The sequence below is a fragment of the Manacus candei genome, unplaced genomic scaffold (assembly GCF_025592945.1).
Source record: "Manacus candei isolate 608988 ecotype Guabito, Panama unplaced genomic scaffold, ASM2559294v1 h1tg000014l, whole genome shotgun sequence".
Lineage (NCBI taxonomy): Eukaryota > Metazoa > Chordata > Aves > Passeriformes > Pipridae > Manacus > Manacus candei.
In genome coordinates, this window is record NW_026138062.1 from 50624541 (window position 1) to 50651418 (window position 26878).

The following is a 26878-nucleotide window of genomic DNA, read 5'->3' on the forward strand; positions in this document are numbered from 1 at the left end:
GATCTATTTGAGTGGTAGTTTTAAAAGGTTGATGAAATGTGAAAAAGCTAAAATGAGAAAACCCAGAAACTCAGGCAAGGAATTGATTTCTGAATAGATGGTACTTAGGATGCTCTTTAATTCCCAAGGCCCAGATCTCTACACAATGGTAATGTGATAAATGAAAGCTCTGAATGTTTACAAGCCAACAATTAGGCCTCATAAGCACCACATACCATTTTAATTCTGTGCATTGAACCTTAGCTAAATACATTTCCAATTGGGAATGGATGGCAACGGCTTCCTTTGCTGGCCTAATAATTGTCACTGTAAGTGCTGAGGCTTTGCAGCAGGTTTGAAAGGGAGGCAGCAGCTGTGTTAGCAGGTGATGGATTCATTGCTCCAAGTGGCTGCTGTGTGCGCTCCTGTGCTTCAGTATTTCCTTAATGCTGGGGCTTTCAGAGCATTTGGAGAACACAGAAGTCTTAGGCTGTGATGAAAACTGGCCGACCCTTAAATCCCGATGCTGCGGAAACAGACTAGGCAGCTTAGCTGCAAAATGAGGTGACTAGGGGAGATTTATGTTACTGCAAATACCAGGGCACACCTGCAGCTACCTAAGAGCCAGTCACTTGGCTGGCTCTTAGGTAGCTTCCTCTCCGAGCTGAGATGTGCCCTGTAAGTACCTTTATGGGGCTGAAAGCAGAGGTGGAAGGAGCTGACTCATTTAACTCGTTAAGCATATTATCTGTTTGGGATGTGCAAGTCTTCAAATCCCTGGGAGACTGTGGGTTTGTGATAGATGATATCAGGTATATGTTGTGTGAGCTAAAGCAGGGGAAAAGGGGAAAATGCTCCAGTCCTGAGCAAAGCAGAAAAGAGAAGAGGAACTGCTTGCCAAGAGGAAAATGCTGTGTGTATACATGCTAACTGGCTTCCCACACCTCCTTTTGCATTGTCACCACAGTGGTAAAAGGAGTTTTTGTCCACGAGTATTTTACACTTCATCTGCCACAATTAAAAATAATAATAAAAATGGGGGCATTCAAATTGTGCTACCTTCTCACCTTTCACCCTTTGTAAGGCAGGACCTCCTTGCAGCTGCAAAATCAGTGAGCTGTCACCCCCGAAGACAGTACTTGGCAGGTCCCTGCCTGGCTGCTGGGCAGAGAGAGGTGCAGCAGCTCCTGCACATGCAGAAAACACAGATGTTCCTGGTTCCTTCTGGTGGACATTAATAGGGTGACTAAGGAGGTGCCAAAAGTCTGATGTACATGTGCAGACATCTTAAACCAGTTCCAGCAGACCATTCCAGACTGTTCTGGCCCAAAAGGAGCCTTGCTTCTCAGGATCCAAAGTCCCAAATGGAAATCCTTTCTCTTGATGAAGTTCTTGATGAAGTACAAGTTCTTGTGAATTTTGTACAACTGTAAAAATGTAACCATGTAAATTACGTGTATTGTACTTAGTCATTTTGAATTTACCAGAAAAATGTGTCCACAAAGGTCTAAGCGCCATCACACTCTTTCATGCTCTTTTTTCATGCTGTTTTAACCTAATTTGAACAAGCAGAGGTTACTGGCAGATTTCTCTAGTTGCATATTTGCAAATATTACATATTTGCCCAGCAGAGGTGGAGGACCATTTGTGAGAGTGCTGGGAGCTTGAGGTCCAGGAATATTAAAAAAAAGGCACTACTTAAATAGTATATAAAATAATATTTATTTTACATTACATATTATTATATAAAAAGACATGACACGCCTTTTAATAAGGACATGCAATGATAGGATAAGGGAAAATGGCTTTAAACTAAACAAGAGTAGGTTTAGATTAGATAATAGGAAGAAATTCTTTACTGTGAGGGTGGTGAGGCACTGGAACAGGCTGCCCAGAGAAGCTGTGGCTGCCCCATTCCTGGAAGTGTTCAAGGCCAGGTTGGATGGAGCTTTGGGCAACCTGGTCTAGTGGAAGGTGTCCCTGCCCACGGCATGAGAGATGAAACGAGGTGATCTTTAAGGTCCCTTCCAAGCCAAACCATTCTGTGATTCAGTGTTTCGATGAATAGAGTTAAAGCATCTGGATGTCTGCTGCTGCTTGGGGCTGTTAAACTGAGTATCTACAGGGTTTTGAGACTTTCTTTAAAGCTCATAAGTAGGGCTTGCATGGAGTATAAGTTTTGTGCTGACTCTCAGCATTTTGCTGAGTGTCACTCAGTTAAGATAAAACCTATGACTCAGAGGACATTAACTCAGCACTTTTCACATGAAGAAGCCCTCTGCCTGCATCCTGGCTTTTGCTTTCCTTATCTCCCTAACCTGCAGACCCACTTCCTTGCACACCTCTATTACACCAAACTCACCTCTTAGGCTTCAGACTGGTTTATATGTAGGACTATTGATGTTGTGGTAGAAGGAATTTGGGATGTTACACAACACACCTTCAGTGATAACAATGTTTTCTCTACTCAAGGGAGACACCAAATCATCTCCCATGTGTCCTGTCTCAGTAGATGGGGTAAAGATGTCACCTGTGATGTTTTCTGTTTAAGATTCACATGCTGTTTTAGGAGGAGATGGGCAGATGACTGGAGGCAGTACAAGCAAAACACATAAGTCTCAGTGCAAACAGGGCAGCCACAAACCTGGAGTAAACTAGTACTGGGAGCACTTTAGTTCTGGCTCTTTCAAGGAGATGCAGTTCAGATCCAGGCTGTGTGCTGCTAGTTGCTTGGAAAAGCTTTAACTGATCTCTGCCAAACTCCTGCAATGCAGTCCTGATTTTGTCCCTTTCTTGTTTGTTTCTTTTTTTCTTCTTCTTTCTTTTCCATTTTGCAAGTGGATGATTGATTGCCAGGATCTGGCAAGGCTGTTCCCCATGCTTGGATAATCCCATGATTGATAGGCTGACACTGTGGAGGGCCAAATGCTTTCTTCTACCTTGCTACATTTCCTTCTGCCAGTGGGCAAGAAAAGCCTCATGTGATGATGTCTCCAAACCTGAGGGCTGGAGAGACTTGCAGTGAGGTCACCCACTTAGTCACTATACACTAAATATTAAACTTGGACAAAAATCACTTTTTCAACTAGCCCTTCCTCACACTAAATCACTGTCAAATGCAAAGTTACCAGCACTGTGTCCAAATCTGGGAAAATGAGAATGGAAGACAAGAAATATTTCTTTTCCTGTGTAGTGTGGAGCCAGTCCAATGACTGCTCAATGGGTTGCAGCTTGAGAGTACTTTGTGATTCCCTTTCCTTTCCTTTCCTTCCCTTCCCTTTCCTGAAATTTCCTGAAATTTCCTTTCCTTGTTTTTTCTTCTTTTCTGTTTTCTCTTCTCTTCTCTTCTCTTCTCTTCTCTTCTCTTCTCTTCTCTTCTCTTCTCTTCTCTTCTCTTCTCTTCTCTTCTCTTCTCTTCTCTTCTCTTCTCTTCTCTTCTCTTCTCTTCTCTTCTCTTCTCTTCTCTTCTCTTCTCTTCTCTTCTCTTCTCTTCTCTTCTCTTCTCTTCTCTTCTCTTCTCTTCTCTTCTCTTCTCTCTCTTCTTTTTGTTTGGTTTGTGGGTTTTGCTATTAGATGGGATCTATTTTCTTATTCCCCAGCTCAGAGTAATCCTAAAGAGAAGCATCAGGAGCTCCTCAACCATTTGCTCCCTCCAAGGTCTGATCATCTGAATCCAGATCCCCTCTAACACATTTCCTCCCCTATTCTTAAAAGTGTTGAGCAGTGGGGTTTCCAGCACTCCATCTCTTCCTCTCCTTGGAGCAACAATGGACCTTGAAAATATTCTAGAGCTTCTAACCTGAATTTTCCTTGATTCCATTCAAACTGATTACTTTTTGTCACATCCTCAATAGACATGACGAGCAATTAATTATAATCTGCTTCAGAATATCCACTGTCAGGGTGGTATTTTCCCATTTTCTTGTCTTCCCTTTTCTAAACCAACTCTTTTATTTTGGCTTTGCCTCTTAGATCATGTTTTCTAAACTTGTTATCCTTAATGTATCCTTTATATTACTTTGTCATTCTGAGGAATGGTGCCCTTCACTGGACTCTGTGATCCATCAAAGGCTCACCACTGCATAGGGCAGGAACACATGTCCTCTCTGCTCACCCAGCATTCATTTTGCATCCCCAAGTGATATGTTTTCATAACATCATCTTCTTGTATATCATACAAATCATTCTTAAAAGAGGGGCAGGACTTGAAAAAAGTCCAACATTTATCACTGACTGATTTGCTGGAATTTTCCTGTTGTTTCTCCCTGACTATTTAAATATCCCTTCCCTGAAGGTCCATCTTATCAGAACTTTCAACAGCCCTCCAGAGATAAGCCAGTAGAGCTTCCTACTACCCTCAATTTCAGACTACAATAGCCTTGTTGCAAAGGTCCCTTGCCAACCCTCTGGCCCTAGCTCAGTCTGTAACCCACAGGCACCTGTTTTGTAATGCCACAAATGAGAGGCAGGATGGTGTTTGCTCTGTCAACTCAGGAGGACTCTAGACACAAGTGTCTGCTTATCTTTTTATCGAAAAATAACTCCCCCAGCTTGTTAACTGCTGTGGGACCTGCATGTATGGAGCTTATTTCATCTGGGTCTTGGTACATGGGTGTCCACATCACAGAAACCTTCCCAGATGGCACTTATGTTGATTCCTCATTGGAAAAGCCAAGGACACAGTAGGGGTGAAAACTGGTCTGCTTTTTTACGCTTTTAAATCGGTCCTTCCAGATGGTCCTAGTAAAGTAAAAGGTAGGCACTGGGGTTTCAGCTGTGCTCGGGGCTCTACACCATGTTCACAAAGGACAGTTCTCTTACCTGATGTGACCAATCTGGCAGGCCCTTGATGCTATCTTAACATTTAGCTTTTAAATAAGATAGGAAAAAAACTAAAAAAAATAAATTGCTGAAAAGCTCAGGGCACAGCCAGACAAAACAGTTGATGGCCTTCAGAAACTCATAGTTCTGCTAGACAGGATTCACAAGCCAGTGTGTTTTCCTAAGTCACCGTATAGTGGAAGAGCAATAAAGTTACTCTCGTAAACAAGAAGCATGGTTCAGGTGAGAAGAATTGGAAAAATATTGTTAAAATGCAGGCTAATACATATTTAGTCACTTTCTGTTCATTTTCTTCAGCTAAAAGCTGTTATTTTCTTCTCATGAAGCCAGAAAAAGTCAGGACAGCCTGACAGAATGACAATGCATTTTTCTCTGGGAGAAATCTGGATGAAGACTTGAAGACTTGGTCTCTGCTTTATAGGATGATTCCTGCCTCCCACCTCTCTGTTGATGCTGTTGACTTCACTCCACCCTCTCTTTCAGGTACGACAGCTTTGGCCGCCTGACCAACGTGACCTTCCCTACTGGCCAAGTGAGCAGCTTCCGCAGCGATACCGACAGCTCCGTGCACGTCCAGGTGGAAACCTCCAGCAAGGATGATGTCACGATAACAACCAATTTGTCAGCATCCGGAGCCTTCTACACCCTGCTCCAAGGTGAGTTGGGCCACTGTCCCTCTCCTGACCAATCTGCACAAAATCAGGAAACAGGCATCGTCTTGATAATCCCAGCACCAAAAATCACCTGCATCCCCAGTGCCCGAGAGCTCCCCACATGCTGGTACAGACACACACTCACAGCTACTTAGCCACATTCCCAAGCACAGCAGTTGCTCTGCAGCTGTTTTTCTGCACTCCCAGCCGGTCCCCTTGCCGTGCAGTCTCATGCAGTACAATCCTCCATCATCATTACCATTATTGTTGTAATAAAAAGGGTTACATAAATCGAACCACACTTCCAGCCATCCCCTTTGCTTCAGTCTCTTAATGGCTTCTAACTTAACAGTTACTCTCCTCCTGGAACAAGCTTCCAGCTGGTTGCTGAAGATCTGATTCTTTGTTCAGTGGCTGTTCAAACGTCCACAAAGAAGCATCCAAAAAAATTACCATTCCTGTGCCCAGTAGGTCTGCATTAGAACTAAAGGGCTGGTGTGGAGAGGCACAAGGGACAAAAGAGAAGTGGACAGCCACTGTCCACTGGTGGGACCAGTTTGTTGCTGTGGGAAATGAGCACAGTTCTGTCTCTGGTGAGAAGGTGAGAAGCAGAGGACTGATTAGGTGGAGGAAAGGTGATGAAGTGGGAAAGAAAAGAGGAATAAATATCAGGGGATCGCTGTGCTAAAATACTGGTAGGGGCAGAACCTGTACTGCACAAACAATGCCAGCCTGGATCTCCGGGTTCTGAAGGCTGAAGCCTCTTTAGGATCAGGATGAGCTATCACCACTGTTCCCTGGAGCTTGGGGAAAGGAAAGGAACTTTCAGATTCTGCTTTCTTCACTCTCCAGATTTCATTTAGTCTGTCCCTGATGACAATGGGCTGTTAAACATCTTTTCACCTTGTAAGGAACAACCTGCTCCAAGTGAGACAAGCATGTTCCGGAGTGACATTTGTTCCCATATCTCTGGGACACACATTTCCCTCCCTCTCCCTATAACACCAAGCTTTCCTAAAAGAAAGTGCCTGTTATGCCTGAGCACTGATTTTTCTCCTTCTGGGGAGGGCAACTGAGAGGGTGCCAGCCCCCTCAAGCTGTCCTCATTATTCCTGTAGGGAAACACAATGACTTTCTTATTCTTTACTTGAGCTTGCAAGGCAGATCCAACCTACCCCACCCCATCCCATTCACTCACATTAAGACACGTGGCAAGTGCACAGACATGAGGTTGGTATCAGCTCAAGAGCCTAATTAAGCAATAGAGCCCACTGTTGGGTGCCCTTCAGTGAGAAAATTGACTGTGATGTGATTTACACCCTCAGCACCGAAGGCACAGTTACATAATGCTGCCACAGTCAATTCTCTCATTGTCCTACCCTCTGGCACAGGAACATTCTGGCCATTAGGACATGCAGAATTACAAACAGCTTAACCATCTTCAGAAGTATAAAATTATTAAACTGTTTGTATCTGAAGAAATTCGTCTTAAAACGAAGATCTGGATAATGTTGCAGACGAGATGACTTGGTGAGCCAAATTCTTGGTGAACCTTTCAGGAAACCTGGATCACGCTGTGAACAGGTAAGGTCTGACAAGACATTTTCAGAAGGTTACAAATTCCTGTAGGATGGATTTATGAGCTTCTGCAACAGGCACATCAGCACCCTGGTGGGATTTTGTCTTCTGGACTAATGACAAAGTGAGCATTTGTGCAATGCCAAAGTAGGGCAGTAGTGCCCTAGAGCCAAAGCAGCCTAAAATACAGCATCCAATGGCTCATGGATTTCATGTAGCCCTTGAGAAATGCCTTCCAAAGCCAGGGAAGAGTCTTCTCTTGGGAAAATGTTGAAAGCAGAGGATTTACATTCCCACACAGTACTGGTGACAATAACCCTTCTGTGATGCTTATGTAACACAAAGGGAACATCACATGTCTGGTAAATTTCTTGTAAACCTTCAAGCTTTCCCCTGCTTCCTGGTGAAGGATAAAGAAGGGAGGAATATATTAGCTATGCAGGGATATTTCACTGATTTGATTTAAAATGCATCTCCTAACACTTTATCACCAAACCAAGCATCTAGGAAAAGTATGACTGTGGCCCTAACTCTCCATTTGCAGACTAAAGCATGGAGTGGAGTTTATCTGGCTGGAGGCTATGTCAAAGACCATCAACTTACATACTCATTGGTAGAGCTAAAATACATGGATCTGCATTGTGGATCACTGCTGTATGTTTATGGCCAAATCTTGTACCCCCGCATTTTCACACTGTCACTACTGTGTACGGAAAGTTGAGTGGTGGTTCTGCTGAGATCACTGTGGCAGGACTCCAGCTAGCTACAACCAGGAACAGGATGAGACCCACATAAAAAAAGACCAACTGGTGTCAGGTTTCCATCCCTAATTATACCAAACTGTGCTCTTTCCTCATCTATTTCATCCGGTCAAGAGATGATAATTTCTCTGTGATCTTTTTTCCTTGTGAGCTACAGCAGAGCAATCAGTGAACTTGCCTCAGAATGGAAAAACATTTTGTGTGAATTTTTAATGGTGTTTTTATTCACAATTAGGAATTTATGGCACCCTGGAAGACAGAAACAGTAATATTTTCCAGCTTTTGAGGAGTTTCAGATAAGGCAGTCTTTGTATATGATTTTAAAACCATTCTGCATTGAGCAAGTCTCATGCTTTCTTACCCTTCATGAGCTCCTCTCTGCAGAGAGAAATGCCAGCTGGAGATTCAAAGGATGGGCTTTCAACCTGCCTGATTCCTGAATGATGTAGAAGAGAGATTGCTCTTCTGTTCCACGTCTGAACTCCCAAATACTGGCCCCAGAATCCACTGATTTTTCAAAACCTAGTTGAGGCCAGATGTATGGAGACATGTGGGAGCTTAATGCCTCTGCTTTCTCTCCAAACATGAGGACTTCAGTTGCCTCCTGAAAGCTTTCCCAAGGGAAAGAGTTTGGCTGTTGTTTGGGGAACTGGTTAGCATTAACTCACTGTGCAATTTCCTGTCATTTGTGAGACAGTGAATAAGCTGAGGAAAGTAGGTGGCCCCACTTTTTCATATATTGTTGTGAAATTGGGATCTTTAGGATATAAAAGCATGGAAGGTTTTCAGTCAGACTGATTTAAAACAAATATCTCACCACCCAGAGTTTTAGCCTAGAGGAAGAGGTTTGAACCCACATCCTTTGATAAGGTATTACACAGTTTTTTGACTGTTGTCTTTTTTAACCTGTGTAATACTTTCTGTAAGAATTTGAGGTGCAGAAACCTCATCAGAATGAAAAAGGTATTGCCCATATTTACTTTCGCTGATGAAACCAATGTTTTGCTCAGTGTGAGTGGGACAGATGAGTAACAGAGTGTATTTGGTTTACAATCATCGGAAATGCTGATGCAGACTGATGGAGGGAACGAATGAAAAGCTGGAGCTGTATCATCAAAGATGAGCAAAGATCTCTTTTCTGTCTTCAGACCAAGTCCGAAACAGCTACTACATCGGTGCTGATGGCTCTCTCAGACTGATGCTTGCCAACGGCATGGAGGTGGCCCTGCAAACCGAGCCACATCTGCTGGCTGGCACCGTCAACCCCACAGTGGGCAAGAGGAATGTCACCCTCCCCATCGACAATGGACTCAATCTTGTGGAGTGGAGGCAGAGGAAGGAGCAAGCAAGAGGGCAGGTCACCGTCTTTGGACGTCGACTGAGGGTAAGTGAGAATCATGAGCAGTTTTGGCCTCCACTTCCCATCCCATCAGTCCCCAGTCTCATGATAAAAAGGGACAGGGCTGATTTGTATAGTCTGCATTAGGGATGAAGCTGCAGGACAGAAAACTGGCTGTTCATCCTCAGTGACACAACCTTTATGACTGGAATATATCCTTATATCTCCTTATGTGCTGATGTTTCCTTAGCCATCATAGGTGGTACTGCTGATCTCCCTACAAGACCTCTGCATCACCAAGAATGCGTGACCTCCCATCAGCCACTGCAGGTTTAACATTGTCTCAGGCTGTTTAAGCAAGCAAAGGACAGTCATAACTATACCTCACCAATTAGTATAGGTGTTTTCTACCTGTGCTGCTGGCAGTAATAGAACAGAGCACTGAGAGCTTTCTAGGCATAGCAGGACTGGCTGAGAGACTTGGGGTTGTTCAGCCTGGACAAGTGAAGGCTCCAGAGAGACCTTAGAGCACCTTCCATTACCTAAAGGGGCTCAAAAAATGCTAGAGAGGCACTTCTGACAAGGTTATGGAGTGATAGGACAAAGGGGAATGGCTTCGAACTGAAAGAGAGAGAGTTTAGATTAGAAATTAGAAAGAAATTATTAACTGTGAGAGTAGTGAGGCACTGGCATAGGCTACCCAGAGATGATGTGGGTCCTCCATCCCTGGAATTGTTCAAGGCCAGGTTGGATGGGGCTTGGAGCACCCTGGGCTAATGAAAGATACCCCTGCCCATGGCAAGGGAGTTAGGACTAGATGATCTTTAAGATCCCCTTCAACTCTAACCATTGAGTGATTCTATGATGACTGTTCATTGGGCAAGCTCAGAAAAATCTCTAGATTCCTGAAATTTTCTAATCTGTTGAAGCTGTTGAAGAGCTGGGCTCACAAGGCATTGCACCACAATTGCCATTGTTTCCTGAAGTGTTACAAGCAGCTCCAGCCTGACAGTACTCTCTCCTCCGTGAGTGCCTGGACCTTTCTGTGCTTGAGACTGATATGTTTTGAAAACATTGTTCCGCACAATGCACCTCATACTTGTCAGGGTTGTTTAAAGATCTTGCCCAATAAGCCTGTAATTCATCTGCTAACTGCTGGCAAGGTTGGGAACTTGTAATAGCAAGTCCTGTGCACTCACCCTGTACCTTGCTAGTCTCAGAGTCACGGGCTGATGAGCTGTTCCCAGGAACCTGCTCAGCACCTGGCAAATTCAGACCCTCTGAGAAAAACGCTTAGTGCCCTTTAATGCCACCACAGCAAAAGGACTGCAGCTATTTAATCACACTTAAACTTTGCAGTAAATATCAATGTTCTGGTTTCAGGATATATGTTTCCCAGTCCTTGCTCTTCACCTCTCCTTATTCCCTGCTGCCTGACCCCTGCCACCTTGGTGTGATTTCTCCCATCTCTCCTTGCTCACACTTGTCAAGTATTTCTCTTCACCCTCCCCATCCCAGCCTCTGTTCTTTTTCCCCTGTGTTGATAGCCTCTTATTTTTGTTACCAGGAGAAAAACTGCAAAGAGTAGTGAAAACTGAAGCTGCTTCTTCAGTGTAAACTGCTGTATATCTGCAGATCAGTTGTCATCACCCTTTTTGTTTGGTTTGTCTTGGTGTTTTTATTTTATTTTAATAACCAACAAAATTATTAGATGGGTCTTTTTCTGAAAGGAGAGAGCCTCCTGAAATTTGCAGCTGTCTGACAGCTATTTGGTGTTCAAAGCAGTTTCCATCATTTAGCCACAGCTCAGCTGCCCGTGTCAGTTTTATCTTCCAAAATTTTTGCAGTAGATTCAAACACAGAATGTGTCTTTGTTTTATATTGTACTACAGTTGGAAAAACACTTGCAAAATGAATTTTCAGGCTTGTTACTTGTATCTCTATAAATCTGCCAGAACTTATTCACATTTTGAGCCTATCAGGGCCCTTCTAGTGAAGCAGAAGTGCATCTTACGTGGTTGAAGGACTCAGTTATGGCTCTGTTCAGGGGTTCAAAGTAGCTGAAGGTGTACAAGATGTTTAAAGCTTCCTGTCTGTACCTGCATGGCAGCATCTGCACCCCTAATACAAAAACCTGCAAGGTGCTAATTGCCTCCCTGGGGATTGCATGACATTTATCATATTCTCTGTGTCATGTTCTCCTCTGCCTTCACAGCAATAATTACTGCTTTCCCTGGCAAGGGAGAAACTTAGGGAAGTTAAGTTCAATATGTTTTTGCTCATTTTGAGAAATGTTATAATTTTCTGCTGTATGTGACTAAATTACTACTTTCCCTCTCCCCTCACCCTACTGCTCACATGAGACAGCAGCAAAGACATGGTGCTCCATGGGGAAAGAACATCCCAAAGAGGCTGCAGCATCATTCTATGAAGCCTTTGAAGTGAGGAAAACAGGATCTGGACACTGTAAAAGAGTAATCCTTTCTGCTGCCATCACATGGATCCATGTGATCCATATGAGTTGTGCCTCTTCCTCCCATGGTTGCATGGTGTCCTTGGGGACTGACAACCTGTCACGTCACCATGAGCTTGACCAGCTCCCAGCACAAGGAGGCCAGTTTCACAGCTACCTCCTTGACCCTCCCTAGGAAATAATACAATACACATGTTTCTTTATTACAGGTGTAAGGCACAAGGTAGGGGCTTCTGCATGAATGAAGGGAAAGAGGCCAGTCCTCATGACTTTTTTCCGGTCTCACCAATGCTGACCTGGCTCTGCACTTGACCAGGCAGCTGTAAAACAGCACAAATATGTTAAAGCAGCCAGTTTCCCTTCTCCTGTCCCACGCACCCCATGGAAAGTTGTGATGCTTTATCCACCCAGCCAGCAGTGAATATTTCTGCAAATTGGCTGGCTATGAATTCCAACCGTCACTGGCCAACAGCAACACAGACTCCATCTGCAGTGTGAGTATTAGGTAAACTATGCTTCAAGGAACAGGGCTCCTTCCCTTTTTTTTTATTAAATAAACTTGAGTTTTTCAATAAAGAAGGATGTAAAATAATCTCTTGACAGTGGAGCAAATAGAACAGCCAAAAGAGGCAGAGCTACTGGCTCAGCTCTTTTATTTATTTAACCATTAACTATTTATTTAGTAACTCCTGTCATAAGTCACTTTGTTTTTCCTAAGATGTTAGCAGCAGGTTAGTGGTGGCATCAAGAGCTAGTGTCCCAGACAATCTGCAAAACCCCTGTGATCAGAGAGGGATATGGTGCTAACCAGTCCTGGTGTGTTGACTAATGAAGATGGTCCAGCATGATCTACACAATTTCTGCAAGACGTTTAGTCTGGATATGGCCACCCCAATGGTTTTAGCAATTCACCGGGGAAATTTCTTTGTAGACAGCCATTTATCACAGGGATGTTGTTGGATCCTGGAGTTCTCATTGCAGAAGTATTTTTTGCCCTCCTCCATTGAAGATTGCCAAGGTATTTTCACAGGAATTCTCCCCTTTTTGTGCTCTTGTGCTCCCAGGGAGATCAGTGCATGTTATTTAATTATCATTTAAGCTAAAGGAGTGCCATAGGAAGCATTGTAGAATCAGAGGTGGTGGCGTGTTTATGCTCCTTCTTTTCCAGAGTAAGCTAAGAGATTTATAAATGTACTGTGCAACATGAGTTTGGGGTTAAATTTAGTCTCTCACACATTTTAGATGGGATGTCAAATCCACTGTGAACTGTGGTTTTAAATTTACCCTGTCTTGATTCGGTGCTGATCACAAGCCTTGTCAAACAGTCTAAGGGGCAAAACCTTTTTGCAGGAGATTTTCAGACTCTGTTGCAGGATAAGGTCTCCGAGATGGCACCTTATTTAGCTGCTCACCATAAAACATGGTTATCGGACTGAAGCCTGCAACCCTGTCAGTTCTGCAGAAAGTTCACTTCTATACAAGGCATGCCCTTGAACAAGGATGAGAAAGATTTAGGCCCTGTTCAGAGGCTACTGGCAGGGTAGGGTTCACTTTGCCCATCACATTGATGGGTGACTGGCACTGCAGCACGTCTCCAATATGAGACATTACAGCAAGAGATATCAGGAGAAAACAAATCATTAAAAAAAAGTTTCATGGAAAGGGTGACTGGTTCCAACTAGTCCCACAGACATTGCTTGCCAGAGCATGTGGAGGATGGAACAACTTAGGACATCAATAATGGGATACAGAGACTTTAAATGAGCTTAAGAGCTATCCAGGGACCTTCTATTTGGTCCTTCCAGCCCAGTGAATGGCACTGATGCTAACATATGGCTCAGGAAGGCCTCCTTCAGCCTGGATTACTGTCCCAGCCCTGGAAAAGCTCTTTCCAGCTTTCTTGGCGAAGATCAGGAGCAGAAGAAGCTGCAGTTACCAGGCTGGAGCTCTCTGTGAATAGATGGAAGGCAGAGATGCTATTCCTTCCTACTTTGCTTTTCTTTTTTTGCAAGAAATTGCCACTCCTATGTCTCTATAAATAGCAGCAAGCACCTATGAGATATCAAATTGCTCTTAGTTACACATGTACCTCTGTACTTAGAATTTTAGGACCTTTTTATTTATTTTCCAGCTTCCCTGTTACAGTGGACCATTGGCTGATTTCTCCTCTCTACCATTACACATTTACATTCTATTTCACACATATTTAATTAGAGCATTGTCTACATTTCCACAATGTTTCTTTCCTCAAGTCATACCCACCTATTAGCATTGTTATTCATAAGTTGAAAATCATTGTTGCACTTCTCTTTTACATCATCCTCACACATCATGGCACCAATTCCTTCTCTCCCCAGCTCCTGAGATACCTTCTTTTGAATTCTGATGTTATGGTGTCCCTGTTCTCTAGGCTTCAGCATAGACATCTCCCCATGCAACACGAAGACACTGCAGTGATCCAGTCTTTCCCTCTCCTGTTCTGCCAGGGCTGAGGAACCTCTTCCTTGTTGGTTTGACCCTATCCTTCCTCTCACTGTTTAGTTCTCAAATACTCCTACATCCCCAAAAATACAGTAGGAATTCAATCATACATCATAAAGCAATGGCCAAAATCAAAGCTGGAGCAGGGCTGAGAACAGTGCTCAGGTCATAGAATTATAGAATCATACATAGATGGTTCGGGTTGGAAAGGACCTCTGAGATTGTCAAGTCTAACCATGCAAAGGTCATCAAATCCAACCAAAATAAGCACCACCACCATGTTCACCGCTAGACCATGTTCTCAATGCCATATCCAGATGTTTTTTGAACACTTCCAATCAGGAGTATCAGCTTTACCCAAAGCAGTATAGAATAGTGTTTTTAGCCTGGTCTGAAGACCTCATAGCAAACAGCAAATTCTGGTTTATTGACTGCAGCTGAAGGGCTACAAAGGGCACTGAAGACTTAAGTCAGCTCGTTGGAGTTTGAAATTCATCCAAGAAGAATCTGCACCTTTTTAGAAAAGAGAGGTTCACCAGCTGAAAGAGGTTTAGAAGTAGTGAGATGGAGAAAGAGCTATCTTCACTGGCAAGCTCATACTGGGAATGTTGCTTTTCATACTTGCTCAGTACTTTGCTGCTGTTGTGATGTGGCTTTGTAAGTCTCCTTGCACACGTGGCTAAACATGAGTTGTGTTGTCAGCTCCTTTTTGTATTGCTGTGCACTGCAATCCATGAACCGAAATATATTCCTGCTCCTACCTTTGAAGTCAATACCTTTGATCTTTGGAAATGCAGAGGCACTGGAGGTATGAGGAGTATAATTATGCCACTCTGAATAACCCCAGGACAATGAAATTAAAACTCCAGTTCTTACGGGAAAGTTGCTTCTCTGTGCAAAATCTACAGTGGTCAAGGCCCCTGTATTTCACAAAATCACGGAATATGCTGAGTTGGAAGAGACCCGCAAGAGTAACTGAGTCCAACTCCTGGCCCTGCACAGGACCATCCCCAAGAGTCACACCATGTGTCTGAGAGCATCATCCAAATGCTTCTTGAACTCGATGTCAGGCTTGATGCTGTGACCATTTCCCTAGGGAACCTGTTCCAGCACCCAAACACCCTCTGGGTTTAGAACCTTTCCTAATATCCAAGCTAAACCTTCCCTAACACAACTTCAGGCCATCCCCTTGGGTCCTATCACTGGTCACCACAGATCAGTGCCTGACCCTCCGCTTCCCCTCATGAAGAAGTTGTAGACTGCAATGAGATCTCCCCTCAATCTCCTCTTCTCCAGGCTGAACAGACCAAGCGACCTCATTCTGTAGGTTACGTCTGCTGTAGCAGTCTTAAACGTAGATTTGGGCAGTATTCATTCACTGTGGTGGTGTTTCAAAAGTACCATTCTTCTGCCTCTTTCTTCACTGAAGTCACAGAAGCAATGTTGGGACAACCCTTTGCTTTAAAAATTGCCTCTTATCCAGAGGCAGTGAACTGCTGGATACTCTCCAGTGTGGTGTAAAGAGGCATTTGGTGAAACAAGGCTGGTCTTTCTAACTTAAAACTGTTTCCAGCTTCCTAATTCTCCATCTCTTTCCTGTAGGTTCACAACAGAAACCTGCTGTCCCTCGACTTTGATCGTGTGACAAGGACAGAGAAAATCTATGATGACCACCGCAAGTTCACGCTCCGCATCCTCTACGACCAGGCAGGGAGGCCCAGTCTCTGGTCACCAAGCAGCAGACTGAATGGGGTCAATGTCACCTATTCCCCAGGAGGACACATTGCGGGGATTCAGAGGGGCACAATGTCAGAAAGGATGGAGTATGACCAGTCTGGCAGAATTACATCCAGGATCTTTGCTGATGGCAAATCATGGAGCTACACTTACTTGGAGAAGGTAAGAATCCTCTTACCATTCAAGAGACAGTGCCTTTGAAGCACTTGGACTTTACTCCTTTGACATCAGTTCAGCTGCACTCCTTCACATCTTTTTTAAGCACAATTTTCATTTGTTGAGTTAACTGCAATATAAAATATATTCAGATAATGTCATCAGAGTGAATAGTAGAAATTTTCACTGGGGTTTTCCACGTGAAAACAACCCATAGAGTCTGACATCCTGTGTTCTTCATGCGGGCCGTTCCTGCTTTATAGGAAATACATGTAATTAAAAAGTGCAAGGCATAAATCCAGCCACGCTGTTGTAGCACACTTTGCAGTGTATCCTGCAGTCTTCATTCTGTAGATTCATGTGGGACTTAATTTTTCTGGGTATTACCATTAATTGTTACGCTGCCCAGTGACCTATAGATCCATATGCTATATACCTGGGACTGGAATTTTTTATTCCTGATTTTTTTATAGCATCCATCTCTAAAACAGTTTAAGAAAACTGTAGTACCATATCTTTTAAAAAAGGAAAAAGTATTGACTTACTCCTTGTATTATGTAACCTATGTGGATTTTTTGTTATATTCAAAAAGATCCCAGAGCAAATAAGCATGCACACAGAAGTTGTGAGTAAGAGAATAACAGAGGATAAGGTGACACAATGAATTAATTCAGCATTGGAAGGTGTTGGGGGATACTTTTTCAAGCATGTTTAAGTAGGTCTACCGATTTTATTTATTTAGTCTGTAAAAGTTATTGGCACGGGGAATTTGGGTAGAGACAGTCAGCTACAGGGTATTGATTTGAACTACTGAGCATTCTGAACTTAGACCTTCCTCACTGCATTGACTGCTTCTTTCTCTGACCCACTCCTGCTTGGGGAGACTTGATGTGCTCTGCAGCTGCTTGCCTCTCACTGTTTAATTCTGTGGGTGCAGAGATTTTTCTCAATTGCCCTGCTCTTTGGATTGAAGAATCTTACAGGTTTTGTGAGAGTATAATTTTGCTCAAAACCTGGGAATATAATCTGTACTTTCCTTCTTCCCATCCAGTCCATGGTGCTGCTCCTTCACAGCCAGAGACAGTACATCTTTGAGTTTGACAAGAATGACCGGTTGTCATCGGTGACCATGCCCAATGTTGCACGTCAGACTTTAGAAACCATTCGTTCCATTGGCTACTACAGGAACATTTACCGACCACCGGAAGGCAACGCCTCGGTTATTCAGGATTTCACAGAGGATGAGCAGCTCCTCCACACTTTGTACTTGGGCACAGGGAGACGTGTCATCTACAAGTACGGAAAATTGTCCAAGTTAGCTGAGATGCTCTATGACACCACAAAGATCAGTTTCACTTACGATGAAACCGCTGGCATGCTGAAGACCATCAACTTGCAGAATGAAGGGTTCACCTGTACGATCAGGTACAGACAAATAGGGCCCCTCATTGATCGACAGATTTTCCGCTTCACCGAGGAAGGCATGGTGAATGCACGCTTTGACTACAATTATGACAACAGCTTTCGGGTGACCAGCATGCAAGCAGTCATCAACGAGACACCTTTACCTATTGATCTCTACAGGTATGATGACGTGTCAGGCAAAACTGAGCAATTTGGTAAATTTGGAGTAATTTACTACGATATCAACCAGATTATCACCACTGCTGTCATGACTCATACTAAACATTTTGATGCCTATGGCAGAATGAAGGAGGTCCAGTATGAGATATTCCGGTCTCTCATGTACTGGATGACTGTGCAGTACGACAACATGGGAAGAGTGGTTAAGAAAGAGCTGAAGGTTGGCCCTTATGCAAACACAACTAGGTACTCATATGAATATGATGCTGATGGCCAGTTGCAGACAGTGTCTATCAATGACAAACCACTCTGGCGTTACAGCTATGACCTAAATGGAAACCTCCATTTGTTGAGTCCGGGGAATAGTGCCCGCCTTACACCGCTCAGGTATGACCTCAGGGATAGGATTACTAGACTGGGGGATGTGCAGTACAAAATGGATGAAGATGGCTTCCTGAAGCAAAGGGGCAATGATATGTTTGAGTACAATTCAGCTGGCCTGCTCATCAAAGCCTACAATAAAGTTAGTGGGTGGAGTGTGAAGTACCGCTATGATGGCCTAGGGAGGAGAGTCTCCAGCAAAACCAGCCATGGTCATCACTTGCAGTTCTTCTACGCAGATCTGACCAACCCAACCAAGGTCACCCATCTATACAACCACTCAAGTTCTGAGATCACCTCCCTTTACTATGACCTCCAAGGCCACCTCTTTGCAATGGAGCTCAGCAGCGGTGATGAATTCTACATAGCTTGCGATAACATTGGCACTCCTTTGGCTGTTTTCAGCGGGACTGGCTTAATGATCAAGCAGATACTGTACACAGCATATGGGGAGATCTATATGGACACCAATCCCAACTTCCAGATCATCATTGGCTACCACGGAGGACTGTATGACCCCCTCACAAAGCTTATCCACATGGGACGGAGAGACTATGATGTGCTAGCGGGTCGGTGGACAAGTCCAGACCATGATATGTGGAAGCATCTGAGTAGCAATAATATAATGCCTTTCAACCTGTATATGTTCAAAAACAACAACCCCATTAGCAACTCTCAGGATATCAAATGTTACATGACAGGTAAGACATTTAAATTAATTAACATTTTCTCAACCTTGCCATCAGTGAATAGGTGTCATGGTTAACCCCAGAAGGAACTAAGCCCCACACAACTGCTCAATCACTCCCCCCAGGTGGGATGAGGGAGAGAACTGAAAAAGTGAGAAAACTCGTGGGCTGAGATAAAGACAGTTGAACAGGAAAAGCAAAAGCTACTTGTGCACGCAAAGCAAAACAAGGAATTCCTTCACCACTTCCCATGGGCAGGCAGATGTTCAGCCATCCCAAGGACAAAGGGCTCCATCACACATAAGGGTGACTTGGTAAGACAAACACCATCACTCTGAATGTCCTCTCCTTCTATCTGCTTCTCCTAGTCTTACATCATGCTGAGCATGATGCCACATGGTGGTCTGGGATGTCCCTTGAGTCAGGTGGGATCCGCTGTCCCAGCTGTGTCCCCTCCCAGCCTCCTTGTGCACCCCCAGCCTCCTTGCTGGAGGGGTGGGGTGAGGAGCAGAAAAGACCTTTAGTCTGTGTAAGCACTGCTCAGTAATAATGAAACCATCCCTGTGTTATCAACACCACTTCCAGCACAAATCCAAAACACAAACCCATAGTAGCTACTGTAAAGAAATTTATCCTAGTCAAAACCAGTGCAATACGTATCTCCTCTCTCAGTGTCCTGATCAGGAGGTTTTCCAATCTTTAAAAATGGACATAAGTTTTAGTTTGCAGTTTACCCCTATGTCCAGGGTATGTTTAATTCATTAGCATAGATGGAAATTGTAATTCCCAAACCTTTTTCCTTTTCTCATCTTTGGTGTTTGTTCTTTTTATTTTGCTTCCAGATTTTCATCCCCTCAGATATCCCAAGCTACCAATTAATGTCCTGATAACCTTTCTCTTTGTAGAGGGGCAGCTCTGTTTACATAGTTTTGCCTAGAGATTTATTTGCAACTAAACAAATGACATACAGATTTGTTCTAGCAGAATGGCTAAGTAACTTAAACCTTTCATTACAGTCAGCCATTTCAGAGTGGCTACATGACTACAACACTGCTAACTATGTAGTTCAAAGTTAATCTGCCCTACAGAATTAACAGATTCTACAAAAAAAAAGCAGATGCTTTAGGCTTAAAGGCCAGATTTTGGGGCACACCTACCCAAAAGCTTGACATAATCTCTGAACTGCTTCCCCTGGGACTTTGTAAAATGGCAGTAATATGAGCTCTATGTATGTTTGGGTCATTCTGTATCTTAAATGTCCCTCCTATATTCATAGAATCATAGAATCATTTATGTTGGAAAAGACCTCTGAGATCATCAAATCAAACCATTAACCCAGCACTACCAAGTCTACCACTAAACCATGTACCCAAGTGCCACATCTACACATCTTTTAAATCCGTCTTGGCATGGTGGCTCCACCTCTGCCCTAGGCAGCCTGTTCCAGTGCTTGACAATCCTTTATGTGAAGAAATTTTCCCCAACATCCAAACTAAACCTCCCCTGGCACAACTTGAGGCCATTTTCTCTTGTCCTGTTCTTGTTACCTGGGAGAAGAGACCGATCCCCACCTCACTGCAACCTTCCTTCATCAGACTTGGGCTCCGGACCCTTCCCCAGCTCCGTTGCCCTTCTCGGGACATGTTCCAGCACCTCAATGACTTTCTTGTCATGAAGGACCCAAAAGTGAACACAGGATCAGAAGTGTGGCTTTACCAGTTACTTAAGTTCATGGGGACAGTCACTGCCCTCGTCCTGCTGGACACATTATTTCTGATACAGCCAGGATGTCATTGGCCTTCTTGGACACCTGGACAGACTTTCATCTCATCTGCCAATGCCTACCTGTACTGATAGCAAGCTGAATGACCTCACTAGCCTTCCATCCCTCTAGCATTGGTGTGCTGCCCCCAGGATTATCTCTAGTCCTTTCCCCCTTCAAATCCAGTTTCATACTAGTTTCATACTGTGTGCAACACTGGTAGCAATTTTTAAGAGAACTGTTTTGGTGGGACTCTTTTCTAGATACTTCCCTTTGAAAAACCCAGTGCCATTATCACAAACCAAATATACATACTCCTTGAGATGGAATTAATTTTTAAATGCTCCTGCTGCATCTATCACAACTTTTCCATATTCAACAATAACTGCATTCCCCTGAGTTATGAAATTGGCTTAATGGCAAATAAATATTACAAAGTAAAAATCCTGGGTTCTATTCTGCTTGTTTTTCTAGCCATTAGGATTCATTTTTTCAGGTTCTTCTACAATAAACATAAGGATTATATTGTGGGTTTTTTAATGAAAAACTGTTTTCTCCAGACCTGAGAAGATGATGCCACAAGGGAAGTAAAATATGTCAAAAGATACAGGCTAAGAACCTGTGTGTTGGCCTCACTCTGATAATTAAGGCTGGCAGTGAATACCTCAAGATAACTTTTCCTATCAGAAAATGCTCATTTGTCAAAACTGAATTTGTTTATGGGAGAAGGTTGAGTTGAGAAATTTCTCAGCAAAAATGTTGTAAACAGCTCTCAAGATTGTCTAAATGACAAATTCCAAAACAGCCTAAAAGAAGAATTCCTTTTGGGTTTTCAACCTTTTCAAGTTAAGTGTAAACTAATGACTGAAAACTGGAAAAGAAAAATTAAGGAGTCAAAACTAAAATGGAAGTTAATTTGAAATTGTTGAACTGATATAGTTTTTGAACTGTTGCTTTGTGGCATAATAACAGAATTTTGTTTTCCTGCTCAATTTTTTTTTTTTGCCCTGTCTTAGAACAAGTGCATAGCTTCCCACATAGCTCTGACAATAAGATCAAGATGTCCAAATCTGATACACTAATATTTTATATGCACCAAATAACTTTTTCCATGGTCTTATAAGTTCTGGTTTTTACTTTTTCAAGAATATAGAGCCCAAATACATATTTTAAGTTTCTCCTCTCCTAGTACATGGAAGAAGCAGGCCATGCTATGGGCTGAATGCTGTGACACAAAGCTTCTGCCCCAGCATTTCTTTCTGCTCAAGCTTTCAGTCACCTTGTGGGCAGGACCCATGATGAGAGTACCATTGTCATCGCAACCAAATCTGCCCAGATTTTGGCACTTTCTGTTCCTCCACATTCCCACCCTGGGATCTGCTGTCCTTAGGGAAGATCAGTGCCCAGGATGTGGGTGACTAACACGTGCTTTTGTTTGCACTGATGAGGTCTCTGAGCTTGTGGATACAAATTGGAGGCATGCAGGAGGGGAGAGCAGGAGAAGCAGGTATTTGTGTTTTGAGAGGCCCATTGTTAAACATGAATATTTTAGTGATTGTACACTTCATGGTGCAGAGCTTTGCTGCCAGCTTCAGCAATCTTGATGGATTGAACTGACATTTCCATTACATGTGTCTACATTAAGCACCCTTTTTCTTTGCCCTCAAATGAATTTACTTTGAAATGTGTTGGCAGGGTTACTGTAGCTGAAAAAAACCTATGTGATGTGAAATGTACTTTTCTGTCAAAAAAGTTGTCACTGCCTCTTGGCAAATTAGTATTTTCCCCTCTGTTTTCTCAGCTCCACACCTTCCTCCTATGATTTTGGCGGGGCTTTTTTTTTTGTGTTCTGGGTATTCCAACACCTCTTCCCAAAAAGAACAAACTCCTGTTTGCAAATGTGTTGAAAGTCAGCTTTCTGAGAAGTATCAAAAAAACCCCTGTCTTAGATATTTCCAGACATGTTACATATTTTTCAGCAGTTCAGCATCCATGCTCTGTATTATTTTTCACATTTTTGAAGTGCTTGGGAAATGGTTCCTACTCCAATGCTGACCTTCACGGTTTTACTTTGTTCTCCTGACCACCTGGTCCACAATATGTACATCAAAGGTCTTCATTTGAGATGAGAAGAATTTGGAAGCAGGCTGGCTTAGTGCTAAGAAACAAAATAATTAAATGAGCCTTTTCATTTCTTTCCTCCCCCCCCCCAACCTCTCTGTTTCAAAGACACTCCAAAAACAATCTGTACATTGAGTGAACAGAAGTGTTTTTATTACAGAAATCCTCCCCCTTCCACATGGATTGTCGCAAGGGCTTTTTGGACATCTGCCCAATCGCAACATTTTAGCCTGTAGGAAAACAAGCAACAGATAGTGTGTTTGTTTGGCTCCTGATTCTCCAGTCATCTGGAAGTGCCTTATTTGCCACTAGCATCCATAATTTCTTTTCCAACCGGTTCTTCAAAACATTCATTTAGGCTCATGGGAATAGAGAAAAAAATATTCAGAGATGCATATTTGATTATTTAAATTCATTCCTTCTTCAGACTGTTTCAACAATGCTTATTGAGTTTAGCAAAATGAAAATCAAGCCCCTTGCACTGCCAGCTTGAAGCAGAGCAATCACCAACACAATTCCAGTTACATCCAAACACCTATGACTCCTGGGAGCTGATATTAGTTAAACTTTACCTTCATACCTTTGTTTTTCTTGCAACTGCTATTTGTGTGCCAAATGTACATCATATTGCTCAGGGACTGTAGCAGGTGTGTCCTCTGGAGTTCAGTGAAAGCAAACAAGGTGAGATCATGAAACGCTCTGAAGTTAAGGGGGAAGTGATGCTGATCCCAAGCATGGGAGTTACTCAACCTCATCATTATTTCTTCCAATGGATTAACTTTCAGCTGCTATTCCTAATAGCTGTGCACTGAAAAATCAAGGAAGACTTTGTAATCTACTGGCAACTAAATGCAGGAATGGTGTCCCAAATGGCTTTTCCGTCATGTACCCTTTAGTGCCAGTGGTCCCTCTTTTCACAAGACAATAGTTTACCACTAGCAGCCAGCAGTTTTCTCACCATCCATGGACTTCTTTTAAGAGGTTTCTAAAAGGTACCCAAGCAAAGTAGTCTTGTATTTGTACACTTATTTTCACTATAATTTCCCTTGCAGGCTGACTGTAAATGTCACTGTAAGAGATGACATGTGACTTTACACTGGTTTAATACTCAAACTACACTTTCTTTTGAAAAATGCCAGGAAACTCAGAACTGAGGTGGAAATGCCATGGAAAAAGCAAAAGACATGTCCAGAGCCTCTTGCATGAGCACCTGCTAAATGCCTGTGCTGTCCATCCAGGATGTCCTGCTATTCCAGCTCACACAGCTCTAAATTTAGTCTTCAGCCTGCAGGCCCTTTGAGAGTCCTCAGTGAGAGAAGTATTGTGAGTGAGGAGTTCAGAACTTACTTTAGGACTTGATAACATTTCCCATTCAGATGGAGCATCTCAGCCTCCAAATGTATTGCTAGTCCTGCACTTCTCCTGCATACCTTTGAGCAGTGCCTGATTCTTGCTCATGAAGGGCAGATGTGGACTTGGCTTTGATTTGGGCCATTTGCTCACTGCCAACGCTTCTGTTTCAGAGCTGGGAAAGTGCAGAATTTGGCTCTGGTTGGAGGTGGAAAGCCCAGCTTTTGGCACACAGGTCTTTCAAGGACCATTAATATTTGTGCTCTTCACACAAAGTAAACACTCATTGTTTTGGCCAGCCTGCTACAGTGCCAGCCACCATGGGGTTCTCCTCTGGGCCTTCTCCTGGGCAATCCTACTTGACAGATCAGATAATCTTATTTATGCTTCTCTTCCCTTCCAGATGTCAACAGTTGGCTGCTCACCTTCGGGTTCCAGCTACACAACGTCATCCCCGGCTACCCCAAGCCAGACGTGGATGCAATGGAGCCGTCCTATGAGCTAATCCACACGCAGATGAAAACCCAAGAATGGGACAATAGCAAGGTGATCCATGCAAATCCATACTGTATCTCATGCCCTTATCAGCAGACTATTCACTTACAATCTTTATTGAAAAACCTCTATCAGTGTGTTGTCCCAGATACACTGGGAGATTAAGAGCAAGTCAGACCCCATTCCAATATTGAAATCTATCTGAATAATCACATCTTAAGTTCACTACTGCCACGGTGCTTTTTCCTATATTTTCTGGTCGTTGCTCAATGAAATAGTTACTGTTTCTTTCTCCCACAGAGGCCATGTTACTACATATTGCAGGCTAAATTCAAGGCCTTTGCACCAAGGATTCTTAGAAATTAAAAAAAAAAAAAAATTAAAAAAGGGTAAATCTTGATGCAGAATCAGTTTTCACAGACTTTTTTTCTAGAAATTTATTCAGTCTGGCTTAAAATGTCCTAAACAAGAAACCCCAGTACTTCCCTAGGAAACTATTCTGCATTGCAGGGACTCTCACCAGAAAGAAGTTTTAGATGATATTGAACTTTCATTTTACCTGAATGCGTTTATCCCAAGTAACCATGTCCTGCTTTTAAAAACAGCCCTGCATCCCAAGCCATTTTGGTAGATGATGGCAGAAAATTCAATGCTAAAATTGGCACAAAAAAAGCTTTTGCACCCAATCATTTCCCCATCTTCCTGTTGGGAATTACTCAGCTGAAAGATGGAGGCAACACTGTTAAAGGTTAGAACACTGAGTCAGGATTTGAGAGCCCTGGGTTAACTCTCAGCCCTACTTCTTATCAGTGTATGACCTTGAAAACGTCATTTACCTCTCAGGATACTCCTTCATCTTCTAGACTGATTGTATTCTGGGGTTGCTTTCACCTGTTTAGTCTGAATCCTCTTTAGTCTGAACTCCTGCTTGATATTGCTGTGTGTTCTAACTTTGCAAGAGCAATGAGGCCCCAACGTGCTTGGGGAGATCAGGGCACGGTCTTAACATTTCTGCTAATAAAATGATAGGCAATGGAATTGATTCCATGTGCGCTCCTAGCCTCTTTTATCTGTGACTTCATTGAAATCTTGGTGTCCTGCAGCAGATTCTTAAGGTCCTGTACACATCTTAAACCAGAAGGTCACACCTCCTTGACAACAAAAGGTATCACGCAGAGGTGCGAACAAGATACTGTGGATTGAGAAAAGTCATGTGTCAGTCCGTCCTTGGTACTCAGCCTGAAAGTTGTGGTGAAGACAAGTTAAAATGTACCAGCTTGAACTTCAGCAAGAGATTTATTTTAAGTATTACTTAATAATAGAGGGGGGACCAAAAGAACTCTGCCTTTTTGCTACTATGACTGAGTTGATGCTTGAAAACTATTACACTGCAGCAACTCAGTTGTGTTTTTGACCTCAAAGACTCCTTTTTTGTTTCTTATTTCTTTTGATTAAACAATAAAACGCTAATAGAGATTATTCTGTAATGAGAGAGAGCCTCAGGATTTTTCCTCCTCTCTGATGTGACACAGTATCCTCAGGCAAAGCCATACAGGAGAAGGCAAACAGGGAATGCTTGTTCAGAGACTGCACAGAAGATTGTCTCGGAAATATTATATGCAGTAGGTAATAACCCACACAGAACCACCACAGAAATTAGTAGTAGTAGTAGTAGTAATAGTAGTAGTAGTGTTATTATATTATTATTTTATCATTAGTTCATTATCATGATTTGACTTATTGAATAGCCAAGTAATGAGTGACAGCTTGAGATGAAGACTAACCCTTGCTCATACAGGCAGACGAGCTGGAAATAAAACCAAGGAGACCCTCCCTTCCATCCAGCCATTTTAGAGGAATCTGCCTGAATGAGCAATAAGAAGAAAAGAAAATCTCCATGTCCCTGCCAGGTTTTTAAAGCCAGAAGCTGCAGTGAGGACTGTGCAGGGACCTGCTTGTTAAAAGAGGGCTTTATGCAGCCATCGTGCTTCCAGATGAGTCACTTTACACTGAAATGCTGAAAGTGGAATTTAACCATTGCAGGCTGTTTTATATTCTTCCCCTGTGTTATGACAGCAACAAAACATGAGCATTTTATTTCTGTCTACAGTTGCAGGATCATGCTGTGATAGCAAGTGGCTCTTAAATGCAATAGAGCAGGATTCCCTTTCTTTCTGTCACACCCAGCATATTGTAGGCACATATTTGCGTAAAACAAATTCATTCACATATGATACCTGAACACATGATCCATTTTCTCCTATGCCTATCCATGCATCCAACACTGATGTTTCCCATGAAGTTCTGTTCACTCGCAACCCTTTCCAGCCAAACCGGCTTCCAGACACAATCCAGTCCTCCTTCCTACTGTTTGTATATTTTCGTGAAGCATGTGGAAGAAAATACAAACTTTGGAAAATTTCACATCACAAATGACAGAATTAAACATAGGTAAATGGAAGCACAGGAAGCATTTTCAGATGATAAAAATGGTCAA

General features: G+C 42.9%; 1 protein-coding gene across 11 annotated transcripts in view; it reads left to right on the top strand.

The window, feature by feature from the left end:
- TENM4 (teneurin transmembrane protein 4) overlaps positions 1 to 26878 on the top strand; it is a 600622-nt gene that overhangs the window by 560574 nt on the left and 13170 nt on the right. For all 11 annotated transcript variants that reach the window (XM_051778647.1, XM_051778642.1, XM_051778649.1 and 8 more), the window contains 5 exons: positions 5305 to 5477; positions 8962 to 9197; positions 15709 to 16005; positions 17051 to 18665; positions 24290 to 24432. In XM_051778647.1, the coding sequence (XP_051634607.1) occupies positions 5305 to 5477; positions 8962 to 9197; positions 15709 to 16005; positions 17051 to 18665; positions 24290 to 24432 (2464 nt within the window). The remainder of the gene's footprint in view (positions 1 to 5304; positions 5478 to 8961; positions 9198 to 15708; positions 16006 to 17050; positions 18666 to 24289; positions 24433 to 26878) is intronic.